This window comes from Phaseolus vulgaris, chromosome 8 (genome assembly GCF_051622355.1).
Source record: "Phaseolus vulgaris cultivar YP4 chromosome 8, ASM5162235v1, whole genome shotgun sequence".
Lineage (NCBI taxonomy): Eukaryota > Viridiplantae > Streptophyta > Magnoliopsida > Fabales > Fabaceae > Phaseolus > Phaseolus vulgaris.
This window is the reverse complement of record NC_143505.1, coordinates 60,049,416-60,064,088: the sequence shown is the minus strand read 5'-3', so window position 1 is coordinate 60,064,088 and position 14,673 is coordinate 60,049,416. Positions and strand designations below refer to the sequence as shown.

The 14,673-nt window shown below is 29.9% G+C and overlaps 2 protein-coding genes across 2 annotated transcripts; both read left to right on the top strand.

Moving 5' to 3' along the window:
• Window positions 1–2,863: 2,863 nt before the first annotated feature.
• On the top strand, window positions 2,864–5,527 carry LOC137824436 (cinnamoyl-CoA reductase 1). Its single transcript, XM_068630083.2, has 6 exons — window positions 2,864–3,099; window positions 3,181–3,353; window positions 3,430–3,615; window positions 3,697–3,859; window positions 4,976–5,162; window positions 5,246–5,527. Exons 1-6 carry the CDS (start codon window positions 2,991–2,993, stop codon window positions 5,388–5,390), a joined length of 963 nt encoding a protein of 320 aa, XP_068486184.1. The 5' UTR covers window positions 2,864–2,990; the 3' UTR covers window positions 5,391–5,527.
• Window positions 5,528–8,641: 3,114 nt separating this feature from the next.
• Window positions 8,642–11,524, top strand: LOC137824435 (cinnamoyl-CoA reductase 1). The gene is made up of 6 exons (XM_068630082.2): window positions 8,642–9,024; window positions 9,106–9,278; window positions 9,355–9,540; window positions 9,623–9,785; window positions 10,924–11,110; window positions 11,194–11,524. The coding sequence occupies exons 1-6, from the start codon at window positions 8,916–8,918 to the stop codon at window positions 11,336–11,338; spliced, it is 963 nt and encodes a 320-aa protein (XP_068486183.1). The 5' UTR covers window positions 8,642–8,915; the 3' UTR covers window positions 11,339–11,524.
• Window positions 11,525–14,673: the final 3,149 nt, after the last annotated feature.

Below are 14,673 nucleotides of genomic sequence, written 5' to 3'. Positions count from 1 at the left end.
CTCACTCATTTGGTATTGATCGATCCAAAAACTACTTTTTCAAATATTACAACTAAAAATATATAAGAAAGATATAAAAATACGGAAGTATAACTGAAATTATATATAAATAAATTAAATTATTAATTTTAATATTAATATTTACATATAAAATATTGAAAAAATTCCCGTGCGTTCCACGGTTCAACGTACTAATTATTTTAAAAAGTGAAGTTATTCTTTTATTTAGAGTTACTCTTTCTTTCTTGTACGTCTTCAACTCCTTATTTCCAATTTTCATGCAAACAAATAAGCGCTCCCCATGTGAATGTATGACAAAAGAGAAAAGTTACTTTAAAACCATAAACAATAAACAACAGTAAATAAGATACACTTATAATAATATAATAATATTTTGAATTAAAAATAAAATGAAAATGAATAAAGTAAAATAGCAACAAACAAAAAGTGGGTCCATATGCATAAAGTAAAAATTGGGAAACCATAAACAATGTTACCAAATATTAAAATGATGCAGGTATTGAAGAAGCCCACTTGGTTTTTTTTTTATCAGCAAGCCCACTTGGTTAATCAAAGTCAAATTATATATATTAAGAAAATAAAGTGTACTTTACATTTTGTCATAATGTTATGGATAGAAATGCTTTTATAATTATCTCAATGAGTTGGAAATTAAATTAATGAAAAAAAAGTTATCCTTTGGTACTATGAGTTTGTGTTCCTCTATGATTGAGTCTTGGAATGATCTATAATATTCAATAATAGATTTTTCAAATAATTTTATTCGATATTTCAATAAGTTCAAAAATCTATAAATATGATTTTATTTTAAAAAAATACATACTAAATATAACTTGAACGTAAAAAAAAACTAATACAAAATTATGATTCTATAATAATTTATTATACTATTGTAATACATCCATCAAAATAAATAAAATAAAATGATAATAAAATTGTTTTTTTATTATCAATAAAAAATAATAAATATGAACCACTACATAGTGGTCTAACCCTTATACAAATTTGTACTTTATCCTCTTTCTACCAAGGAACGTCTACCATACCGACAAAGCCACACAGTCAAACAAAATATAAAATCTCAAACAAGGCATTGAGAAAACAGTCTCGTACAAGCTGAATTTCTCTAATGTTACTGTTATCCGTGTACAATTATTATAACGAATCAATCCAACTTGTAGTTGTGTAGAATAATTTTAATTTATGATTTAAGACAATTTTATTAGTTAGTAGGTCTTTGTTATCCATATTAACAATCATGTTTAAAGTAATAGATTTCATTTTTCATGTGAAAAATAAATTTCATGTGAATAATAAATTTAATGTGTTATAAACAAACTCAATTCACCTTATTCATCATCCTCTCTAACCGTTAGACTAGGTCACCACTTCCTAAACCATTTTTTTAAATGACCAACGGATTAACCTCAATCATACTCGAGTCCAATTGCTCAGTACTTCAATAAATAAAATCTTTCATACTAAATTTAATCACAATATGAAATTTAAACATAAAAAAAATCATTTTGAATAAAATTATAACAATGATGTCAAAAAATCCAATTCAAAATTATGTTTGACAATAAATATTTTTTTTCTTTAAGAATATATTTGACTAAATTAAATCGGAATTGTAAGAATATAAAGATAAATAAATAACACTAGTTAAAAAATATTATTATAATAATAATAATTATTATTATTATAATTACTACTAATACTAATATTATTACTAATAATAATAATATTATTATAATTAGTAGTAATATTAAAATTATTTTTATTATTTAAATTATTATTAATATTAGTATTAGTATTATTATTAATTTTAATAATAGTATTAATAAAAATAATATTATTATGAATAACGATAACAATAAATAAAACCGAGATCAAATAAAAACAATACAGAAGAAAAAATAAATGTTTCAGTGCACAAAGAAAAATTTGCAAATACATAGTGAAGCTTAAAAAAAAGAAAGAAACCTCAAAATATGAAAACTACAAAAAAGATAAGAAAAAGATTCCAATATGACAGAAGATCACACACTATTAAAATATTAAGATTTTTTCAGAGTTATACGATGCGTACGTTGTCAAAAATCCGGATCCTTTAAAAAATTGGATTGGTTTTCGTACTCACCAACTTTCCTATAATTAATTCTGCATTGCTGATTTCGATATTTTTGTTGTCAAATTTTCCATGTCTTTCGTTTTCTGTCAAATTAATTCTACTGTCCCTGTCTTTTTTTTTTTAATACAGTTTGACAATTAAATATATATAATAAAGACTAACTTTGAAATTAAATAATATAAAAAAATATTTATATCTATATATAATTTTTTTATTATAATCGATTTTTAGTGTATAATTTATTTTATCTTTATTTAATATATCTCATTTTATTAATATAATTAAATATTTTATTATTTTATATAAATTAATTAAAAATTAAAACTATTTTTTATTTTAATATTATTGCATATGCACATCTCCTACTCTTTTCTTAATTTTAAGACAAAAGAAAAAAATAAAACATACGATCAAGTTTTTACATAAAATTTAACAAATAAAATAACATTTATTTTCAATTCCTCATTAGAAACAATTATATTTTTTTATAAAATCATTATCATCATTATACTCTCTCATTCCAAAACTATCAATGGAAGAAGAGTAAAAACTTCAAAAAAAAAAAACTCAAATTGAAAAAGAAAATAAATATTTTTTAAGTAATATTTTTTATATATTTAATGTTAATTTTTTATGAAATTTAACATAAAAATTGAATAAAATAATAAAATACGGATGTATAGATGTTTAAAATAATAGTATTGAAGTGATATTATTCTATAAAAATGTGTATGTTCGTCACATCATTACACTTGTTTCTTTCTTCTTCTCTTGATTTCAAAGTGGACTTCTCAAGTCTCTAGTGATCGTTTTCGTGTTAGAATTAAGTTGCAAAATGGAGAAGGTGGTGTGTGTCACCGGCGGCAGCGGCGCCATCGCTTCCTGGCTCGTCCACCTCCTTCTGGACCGCGGCTACACCGTTCACGCCACCGTCCGAAATCTCAGTTAGTACATTCCACACTCTCATTATTCATTCGTTTCATCCCAATATATACTTACACAGCACAACACAACTTTTCTAACAGACGATGAGGCCGAGACAAAGCATCTAAAAGCCTTGGATGGAGCGTCGGAGCGCCTCCGCCTCTTCCAGATGGAGCTCCTCCACTACGACTCCGTACTCGAAGCCATGCGCGGCTGCGCCGGCGTATTCCACATCGCCTCTCCCTGCATTGTTGATGAAGTCCAGGACCCCCAGGTTTTGTTCTCTCGATCTTCTTGCAAATTTTCAATCTTTAGGGTTTTTGCATCATCCCATTTGGGTCTTCATGCAGAAGGATCTTCTGGACCCGGCGGTAAAGGGCACCGTGAACGTGCTAACGGCAGCGAAAGAAGCTGGAGTGCGTCGCGTGGTGGTGACGTCCTCCATCACCGCGATTGTTCCGAGCCCCAATTGGCCCGGTGATGTTCCAAAGAAGGAGGAGTGCTGGACTGACGTTGAATTTTGCAAGGAAAAAGCGGTTAGAAAGGGTTTTCATTTTTTGAATTTTGTGTTTGTTTTTGTTATGTGTTGGGGTGTGAAGTGTTTGTGTGTGCAACAGTTGTGGTATCCATTGTCGAAGACATTGGCCGAGAAAGCAGCGTGGGATTTGGCAAAGGAGAGTGAGTGGGATGTTGTTGTAGTGAATCCTGGGATGGTGTTGGGTCCGGTTATTGCACCGAGGCTTAATGCAAGCATGCTCATGCTTTTGCACCTTCTTCAAGGTAGAGACTATTTTATTATTATTATTTTATATTTCTTTATTGTTTGACTACTTATTATTATTACATTGTATTATATTGTATAATTAATTATGTTTAGAATAAAAATACAAATATTAATCAATTAATAATATCACTAAAAAAAAACATCAAATAGAAAACTATGTTTAGAGAATAAAAAATATTTAGTTGATATAGTAACTAAATTATAAATCATTTTAGAGAAAAAAAAACTTTAGTTTCTAAATTAGTTTGTATTATCATTAAATAATTTTTAAATTAGTATTTAATTAGCAACCAAAATTTTTACGACCAAATTTAGAAATTAAATAATTGGGAGTTAAAACCTTGGTAGCTAATTAAATACAAATTACAAAACTATTTAATAATAATATAAACTAATTTAAAAATTATTTTTTTTAGTTTTTAAAATAATTTCTAATTTAGTTATTATAACAACTAATTATTTTTTTTACTATATTTATATTTTTTTTAGTGTATATATATAATATAATAATTATATAAAAATATAATAACATGTATATTCCATAATCAATTATATTATTAAAAAAATGGATTATTTGATAAATATATGTCATCAGACTATGTAATGATCCGTTATAGAATATATATTTTATTGTAAATATATGATTATAATGTTTATTCAACTTTCTTTGCTACTCCTCACAGCTATGCGAGGAAAGAATCTAACAATTTTTTACTTTTGATTTTCATGCTTTCTGTTTGTATTCATCCGTCCAAATCTGTGGACGGAACCACTAAAGTCATAGTCGCATACCACTATTTAACACCATGTTAGGGATCTTGTGATGAATGATGCATACATTTTTAACTGATTAAAATGGTATAATGTGAATAGGGCTACTGTTGTTGTTACCTAACTATTAGACTAATTTCACAAGACCTGCTACAACTTGGTCGATGGTATAGATGCGTAGGACATTTATAATTCGTGAAAATCACTACACTTTTTTTTTATTAAATTTTTTACCATATAATCTATAATCGTTGACCGGAATATTAACATGAAACTACCCAATTTATGATGTTTTAGGGGAATTACTGAGAATTTGTGACCTTTTGTATGTGGCGTGGCAGGTTCTGATGAAACATATGAGAACATTTTTATGGGATCGGTCCACTTTAAGGATGTAGCATTGGCACATATCTTGGTGTATGAGAACAAATCTGCAGTTGGTAGGCATCTGTGTGCTGAAGCTATCTCTCACTTTGGTGATTTTGCAGCCCAAGTTGGTGAACTTTATCCAGAGTACAATGTGCCTAAGTAAGTTACCCACACACTTCATACATGTATTGTTAATGCATAACGTACTTGTAAATGATGTAGTTTGTGATTTTGCTTGAAAGGATGCAACGAGATACCCAACCAGGATTACTGAGAGTGAAGGATGCATCAACGAAACTTATGGATTTGGGTTTGCAATTCACTCCAATTGAAGAGATTATTAAGGATGCTGTAGAAGATTTGAAGAAAAAAGGATTCCTTGCATAATTGCTGCTGCAATACGAGTCCTAAAAGCCACATGTTTGCTGCAAATTCCTCTTAGTTCTAAAATGAGGCACTATCATATGTATCGTTAAACTTTTGTTGGTGTGGTTAGTTTTAATAAATATGAATTATTTTAATAATTGTTTAATTCTATTATAAATTAAAGAAAAAAATCAGTTATTCAATTCAATTAAATTTGAACTAATAAATATAAACATAATAATATAACATCAACTTCCTACTCAAAGTTAAAAATATGTAGAATCAAGAATTTTTAATTATAAACCAATATGTCAATGTTCTTTTTGACACCTAGATGATTTACTCTTCAAACATTCACATGGAGAGCAGAATAAAAGAATGATTTATAATTAAATGATATAAAAAAATATTAAAATAATAATATTAAAAGTAGTAAATTAAAAAAGAAAAGAGAAAAGGGGTGGTTGTTTTTGTTTTTGTTATAAAAGAAGAAAGAATACGTGGGGATATTACTATAAATGGTTAGAGAATGAAAGTGAGATACTGTTTAGAATGTGAAGGAATCTTAATTATTCATTCATCCATCACAACCACTCATTCTGATCACGATGTGGCATCACCCTTCCTTACAGTGCCTTCACATGCCATTCTTTTCTTTCCTCATTGTTTTCTATATTTCCTGCAAACCCTATTTTTTTATTTACTCGTTATTTTCTGTTTGCTGCAAGTGGGGCACCACGTTTTTTACAAAAAAAGTCTGGATCCATTTGGCTGCTACAAGAGTTTTCTATTTGCCATTACAGCTAGGAATTACAACCATGTTTATAAAGTGTAAATAACCACACAAATACACCAATCTAGTTAATTCTTGGATCAATGTGCTCTATTACGGACTCACTTGTCTCTGAAATCCTAAAAGTTGCATTACGGAATTCAAAATTAGTTAAAAAATTAAACATCCAATATGTAACCAAAAAATAATATTACTTATCTTCTTTTCTCAATACAGTGTAAACAAAAAATAATATTACTTATCTTCTTTTCTTAATACAGAGTCATCTTAGAAATCATCTAACCACCATCAAGATTTCAGAAAATGAACCACCAACAACATCCCAATGCATTACCACTTATTGTCCTTTGTTCGCTCCTTGAACAAGGTGCACAACAATTGTAGAAAAGGAAGAAAGAAAGAGTGAGATATGCTCCTTTTGGGTTTTTTTAGATGTCTTAGAGATACTTTGTAATTACACATGAATGTAGGGGTGCAAGAAGAAAAATGTAGAGGTGCAAGAAGAAAAATGTAGAGGTGCAGAAAGAAACACCTATGAAGGAAGGGTGATACCAAAATGTGATGCAAAAAGTAATCCCATATGCACAAAATTGATGGCAAATTCTCCTTGCATCTCCGTACCTTCATTCTCCACTTCCATACTCTTTTTTAATTCCAACAATATTTGATGGAGAGTGTTGTGTCTTCTTCATTTTCAAGTGATGGTGATTGCTCATGGTGACTGTGTTTTTATTCATTTATTTTTTTTCTTTTTTTGGAAGCCACAAAATTCATAAAAAAATGATGTGCAAAAATGAAGTATAAAACTAAAAAAAAAAAATTATCTTCGCATTGGGGAATGTCGAATACAACAAATCTTCTCGTCAAGCCTCTTACACACGTTGAAATGATGGAACTTGTACTTGTATTGACAAAGTGAGCATAAATAGTACATGGGATTGACTGTAACAATTGTTTTGGTTGTCGGTCCCTCCCTTGCTCCTTAGTACTTCACTCCTTCAAACTTCAAGACTCCCTATCCTCAATTTCTCAATAGTCGATTAGGAGTTAACTTGCAAAAGATTTTTCGACGATCAAGTGAGTACCTTGTGTTAAGAGTGTATAGTGAAACTGATAAAAAACATACATTCCTCTTTTGTAAAATATTTATTTATAATGTTTAGTCATGAGTCATTTTGTGTGATGAACCGCATTTATCAAATATCAGTGTTAAGTGGCTTTTTAGGGGATTCCTTGAATTATAGAGATGTATATTTGGAGAATATCTTCAATAAATCAATATTAGCTATTTTCTTGGGGGTGTCACCCAAATTCGATGGAATATGACTTTGATTTGTCGGAAGTTTTCATAATTGTAACAATAGTCATTTATTGAGTGTATTAAATGTATTTTAACGCAGTTGATCGATTTCCGAAACTAAATGACTCACCCGTTCGATATTGATTGATAAAAAACTACTTTTTCTAATTTTACGACATAAGAATGAAAGTACTGTAAATAAAAGAAAGTTATAAGAATGTTACTGAAATTATTTTAAAAAATAAAGTTATTCTTTGTTTAGAGCTACTCTTTCTTTCTTGTACATCTGCAACTCTTAGTATTTCAATTTTCATGCAAACAAATGAGCACTCCCCATGTGAATGTATGACAAAAGAGAAAAGTTTCTTTAAAACCATAAACAATAAAAAACAGTAAATAAGATACACTTAACAAACACTTATAATAATATAATAATATTTTGAATTAAAAATAAAATGAAAAGGAATAAAGTAAAATAGCAACAAACAAAAAGCGGGTCCATATGCATAAAGTAAAAATTGGGAAACGATACGTGGTGGGCTTTAGTTGGTCTGAGATAAGAACCAGAAAATGAGAAACAGGTACACAATAATGGAGCCAAATATTAAAATGATTTAGGCATTGAAGAAGCCCACTTGGTTAATAAAAGTCAAATTATATATATTAAGAAAATAAGGTGTACTCTACATTTTGTCATAATGTTATGGATAGAAACGCTTTTATAATTATCTCAATGAGTTGGAAATTAAATTAATGAAAAGAAAAAATTATCTACTATGAGTTTGTGTTCCTCTATGATTGAGTCTTGGAATGATCCAACAATTGTATAGATTTATTTTTCTTTCTTTTGTTGCTTATATACACTCATTTAAGCTTAAGTGTGCTCAAATCCTCTTATTAAAGCATACCATATCCTCTCCTAAACTATATCAAATACTTATTACAAAAATCAGTAAAATAACCATAAATAATAATTTATAAATAAATCATCAAATTACACTAAACTCTACGTGTCAGTTCTTTTATTTAATTTATATGCTATTTTTGTGATTGTGGGACCACCACTTTTTTTGTACATGACGGTTAATTTGCTATCATTTTTTCCTTGCCTTTTAAAACCTTCAGCTAGCAAGTTGGGCACCATTATTTAACCTCCATTTCACTACAATTCTACATAATAGACAAATATGACAATTACATTATACAAGTATTCTTTAAAAATTTATAATTCAATATTAATTTAGTCACTAAAAAATAAAACCTAATATTTTGCTGTTTGGAACTGTTTGCTTCGGTCATTTTTTGCCTTTTATCTGAACGTCGTTTTCATTTTTTCTCTGTTCTTTCTGTGGCTGTCTTTCGTTTTCTTTGTTTCTTCCTCTCTTACACGTGTCATCATTATCTTAGTACAGTGGAGTTCTTCAAGTAGTGCATCTTAGAATACAGCTGCAAAATGGAGAAGGTGGTGTGTGTCACCGGCGGCAGCGGCGGCATCGGTTCATGGCTCGTGCACCTCCTTCTGGACCGCGGCTACACCGTTCACGCCACCGTCCAAAATCTCAGTTAGCACATTCCAAACTTTTATTATTCATTCGTTTCATCCCAATATATACTTACACAGCACAACACAACTTTTCTAACAGACGATGAGGCCGAGACAAAGCATCTACAAGACTTGGATGGAGCGTCGGAGCGCCTCCGCCTCTTTCAGATGGAGCTCCTCCACTATGACTCCGTACTCGCTGCCATGCGCGGCTGCGCCGGCGTTTTCCACCTCGCCTCTCCCTGCATTGTTGATCAAGTCTCGGATCCCCAGGTCTTGTTTCCTCGATCTCTTCACAAATTTTCAATCTTTTGGGTTTTTTCATCATCCCATTTGAGTCTTCATGCAGAAGGATCTTCTGGACCCGGCGATAAAGGGTACCGTGAACGTATTAACGGCAGCGAAAGAAGCAGGAGTGCGTCGCGTGGTGGTCACGTCCTCCGTCTCGGCGATTATTCCGAGCCCCAGTTGGCCCGGTGATGTTCCAAAGAGGGAGGACTGCTGGGCTGACGTTGAATTTTGCAAGCAAAAAGGGGTTAGAAAGGGTTTCATTTTTTTCATTTTCTGTTTCTTTTTCTTATATGTGTTGGTGTGTGAAGTGTTTGTGTGTGCAACAGTTGTGGTATCCATTGTCGAAGACTTTGGCGGAGAAAGCAGCTTGGGAATTTGCAAAGGAGAGTGGGTTGGATGTTGTTGTAGTGAATCCTGGCACTGTGATGGGTCCGATTATTTCACCCAGGCTTAATGCAAGCATGCTCATGCTCTTGCGCCTTCTTCAAGGTAGAGACACTAATGCTTAATCAGTTGGATTTTCCAAATATTTCTTTCTATTTTTGCAGCAGGAGTTTCCTTCAATATTGGAAATGTGAACTGGAAAAGTTCTAAAATGGGTGGTCATACAATAATAAAAAAATCCACTTGACAAATCCTTAAAATAATATTTTAATTATATTTAATTTATTTTTAATTTAAAATATTATTATATTATTATAATATGGTATCAAGAAATCTTCTACTACCCAAAAAGCTTGAGAATGCTTTATCTTTTGGGTTAATCATATAATCATACAATGCAGTATTTTTATACAATTTTCAATATTATTATTTTAATATATATTTTTTATATTATATAAGTATAAATTTATTCTTTATTTTAGATAGTTATTTTTAAACTCATTGTATCAAGTTGGGTTTTTTTCAAATGGAGAGTAAATTTGATACTGGGAATTTGAGGAGTTGAGTAAAATGAAGTTTTTTGAATTAAGTTTATTACTAATTTGATAAATATAATAAATTTTAAAAAATTTAAAAATAATATATATAATAATTAATTAATTTATATTATTATAAACTAATTTAATTAAATAAAAAATATAATATTATAATTAGTTTATAATTTTAATTTTAATATTTTTACTATCAGTTATTTTTATTATTTATTACAAAATAAACTTTAAGTCTAAGTCAACTCCATAAAATCGATTTTCATTTACTTATATACAATGAAATGACTCACAAGTTCATAAATTTAAGGTTTGCACCCACTTATATACAATGAAAGACTCTAATCTTTAGTCGATGTGAGATCTCCAACATTATTATTGTTTATTATTTATTATTATTTTAATTATTTAATTATTATTATGTTATTAATTTATTATTCATATTTTTATTTTATTATTATTTTATATGTTTTCTAAGACCTGCGACAGTGTAGTTGATGGTGTAGCTGTGTAGGATATTTAGAACTTGATGCCTTCGTGAAAAGTATTAGACTTGTTTGATTGTGCTATACTCTTTTCATTAGATTTTGCACAGTATAATTGTTGACTCGAATACTAATATCAAACTCCCCAAGTTATGATTTTTTTAGGGGAATTACTGATAATTTGAGACAAATTTGTATGTCGCGTCGCAGGTTCTGATGAAACATACGAGGACATTTATATGGGATCGGTCCACTTGAAGGATGTAACATTGGCACATATTTTGGTGTATGAGAACAAATCTGCAGTTGGTAGGCATGTGTGTGTTGAATCTATCTCTCACTTTGGTGATTTTGCGGCCAAAGTTGGTGAACTTTATCCAGAGTACAATGTGCCTAAGTAAGTTACCCACACACTTCATACATCTATTGTTAATGCATAACTTAGTTGCGAATGATGTATTTTGTGATTTTGCTTGAAAGGATGCAACGAGATACCCAACCAGGATTATTGAGAGTGAAGGATGGATCAAAGAAACTTATGGATTTGGGTTTGCAAATCACTCCAATTGAGGAGATTATTAAGGATTCTGTAGAGGATTTGAAGAAAAAAGGATTCCTTCCATAATTGCTGCTGCAATATGAGTCCTTATGGCACATATGTTTGGTGCAAATTCCTGTTGTTGTTAATCTGTTATATTTGTTGGTGTGGTTGTTGTTATGTTTGCATTGTTCTAAAACAAGTGACGAGAGACATCTTTGTAAAACATTTTCTACCTAATTTTAGTTCATGGGTGGATCTCTATTTCTGTCATGTTTCTGTGTTGTCTTCACATTTTTGTATCTCTGTTACCTTTAGACGCTCTTCTATGACATAATCTACACTTCTCTAATAGTATGAAAAAGGAACTTGCGTATGAGTAGCTCTCACCTGTTTGTTTCTTTTTTCAAAATGAAGATGGAATGCTTAAACTTATTGTCCACAAAGAAATTAATAGAAAACGTGTAAAGAACATGGAAAACGAAAAACAATTTCTTTACTATATGTATGAGGAGGATTTGGAAGGAAATTGATATAATTGAATGAGTATTAGTATTTAAATAGTTTTTATTATTAATAAAAATTATAAAATAATTTTTAAATTGTATCTAATTAGTTATTAAGATTTTAGTTATTAATTATTATTTTCATTAACTATAATATAATGTATGTATCAAATTGTTAAACAAATTAGTTTTAAATCATGAGAAAAATCATTTTTTCAAAATTCAATTTATTAATAATATTATAAATTAATAAGGATAATTTATATGGGTACAGTAAGAAAAACGTGGGGTGTTTACATGCGAATGGAAACCCTAGTTACATTTTGTTTTATGCATATGGACCACTATTTGTTTGTAGGTCATTTGTGAAGAATTGAAATGTGCATGAAAATTAGAATATAAAGTGTTGCATACGTACAAAAAAGGAAAGAGAAAAGGGCATTAGTTTGGCAAATTCTCCTCCACTCTCTATTTTCCCCATGCACCTTCATATAACAATTTAAGTTTTTTTTTTAAATAATCTCAATGAAGGTGTACTTTTAAGTAGTAAGTCATGAAAGTAGACGTTGGATGAGGGAGGAAAACGATGTTAGTTTGGGTTGTCATATCCTATAATAATACTTGTGAAATACATTTTGATTTGATTGAATGTATGGTTGAGTCTTTAAATTCACCAAATTAATTTTTTGATGTATATTATAATTTGTCCTCTTGATTATGTTATTGTATGCGAGGATATTGATTTTTCCTGTGTTTTTATTTATATTATTGTATGATTGAGTGTACAATTCTCAGTCTTTGTTTATAGCTTGAAACATTGAGAAGCCTCCATGCCTAGAACTCACGGGAAATAGTTTATGGGCGTAGATTAGAGTATGACCAACTCGTGGTAGGTAGGGTCTTTGTGTTGTAATTGTCATTCATATCTTTTTATTATGAAATGAGAATGTACATTGATTTCTTTAGATGTATGAATGACATCACTCATTTTAATATAGATGTATACTCATTTTAACACAGATGTATATGATTTATACTCTATTCAATACTTTCCACTAAGATAGAGATGTGACTTTAAGCCTAACTCAACCCCATAAAACCGGCTCACAGGGTTGAGGTTTGCATCCATTTATATACAATAAAAGGCTCTAATCCCTAGTCGATGTGAGATCTCCAACTGAGCAACTTCTAGTTCGGGTAATCAAGTTTGTCAAAGGAATATGTAGAATATGATGGGTTATTTGTTTACAAGTAGTGCATCTTGAGATAAGGACATGCTTTACTTCGAATCTTTTGTAAATACTTTTAGGAATGTGAATTACAAATGAATTTGTTATATAACAATAATCAAATATACTTACTTATGCCTTGATATGTTCATTAAGCTATATGTATAAAAGTAACTTATTGCGAAGTGGACTTTAAGGCTAACTCAACCCCATAAAACCGGCTCATAAGATTGAGGTCTGCACCCATTTATATATTATGAAATGTCCTTATCTCTAGTCGATGTGGGATCTCCAACATAACTTAGTATATTTCTTGAAATTAAAATTTTTAATAAAGTCCATTTCAAGTAAGTTCTTTGTAATGTTCTCTTGAGATTCACTTAACTATTTATCTATATTGTTGTCCATCTTCTTTTGTACTTATTTTACTTCAAATTCTTAGATTACATGTGCATTAGTGGTGTAAGTGTGCTGCTGGAGTCTTAGTGTCAATTGCACTTGAACTTTAGGATGCGGCTAATTTACTTTTCACTAGCATTAATTTCTTGCTTTAATTTCATGCTTTTATTTCTTTCCTTTATTTCTTTCCTTTATTTTCTTGCTTTTAAGTATCTGTGATACATAGGATTTTTATCTTTTTTTGCTTATTAGTAGATCTTCCTTTGATCTTTAGTTTCATTTCGACATTCAAACACTCACTCTCATTTCTAAAATTATTTTGAGGGAACTTATGTTGAGAATTATTTGGGATAAGCTCTTGGTATGTAAGTAGTCCATTGTGACTCACCTCACTTTTCGTGGGAGTGAACTTGGAGAACTCTCATACTTGATCTATTTACTTCACCAAAAATTAAAAAAATATTTTCAAAAAATATTTTGATCACTCAATTGAATTGTAAATTTTTGTGAAAACTTTTTCTATTTTAATTCAACAATGGGTGATCCTTCACATCAATCTAGTGTTCATGGTAATCAAAACACTCAAGATTCTTTTAATGTCTATGAAAGAGTAACAAAACAAGCAAATGAATTTTTCAGAATTGAAAGAAATAATTTCTAAATTTGTGATTTCCTAAGAGAGGGATCTCACAAACATATAAGCAATCATCATACAATCCCTTACCAAAGCCAATATGATTATAGTAGGTATCACAATACATACTACTACCAATAAAATGCTAGACAACATAGACATCGAGCCCATCATGTGCCTAAAGAGCCTAAGATTGACCTTCCTTATTTTCATTTTTCATCAAATATAGAAGATTACGTAACCTTGGAGATGAAGGTTGAAATTTTTTTCGGCTCACCAAATAAATCATGAGAGGAGGGATACCTTAGCTACCCTTAGTTTTCAAGATTCAACCATGACTTGGTGGACCACCTATACAAAAGATCTTAGGTTGCATAATTTTCCCTAAATAAGGTATTGGAATGAGTTTAGATCAGCCCTTAGGAAGAGGTATGAGCCTTCCTAATATGATAGAGAGTTGATGAAACAACTCAATAAGTTAACGCATATAAACATGATTGTAGAACAATAGAAGCAGATAATTGAGTTATTTATGTTAAGGGCACGGATTAGGGCTCGATTCCAAAGTGGTCTTAATTATGAAATTAAGGATAAAGTTGAACTTTTTCCTTATAATGATTTAAATGATTTAGTTCAACTTTGTGTTAGAGTAGA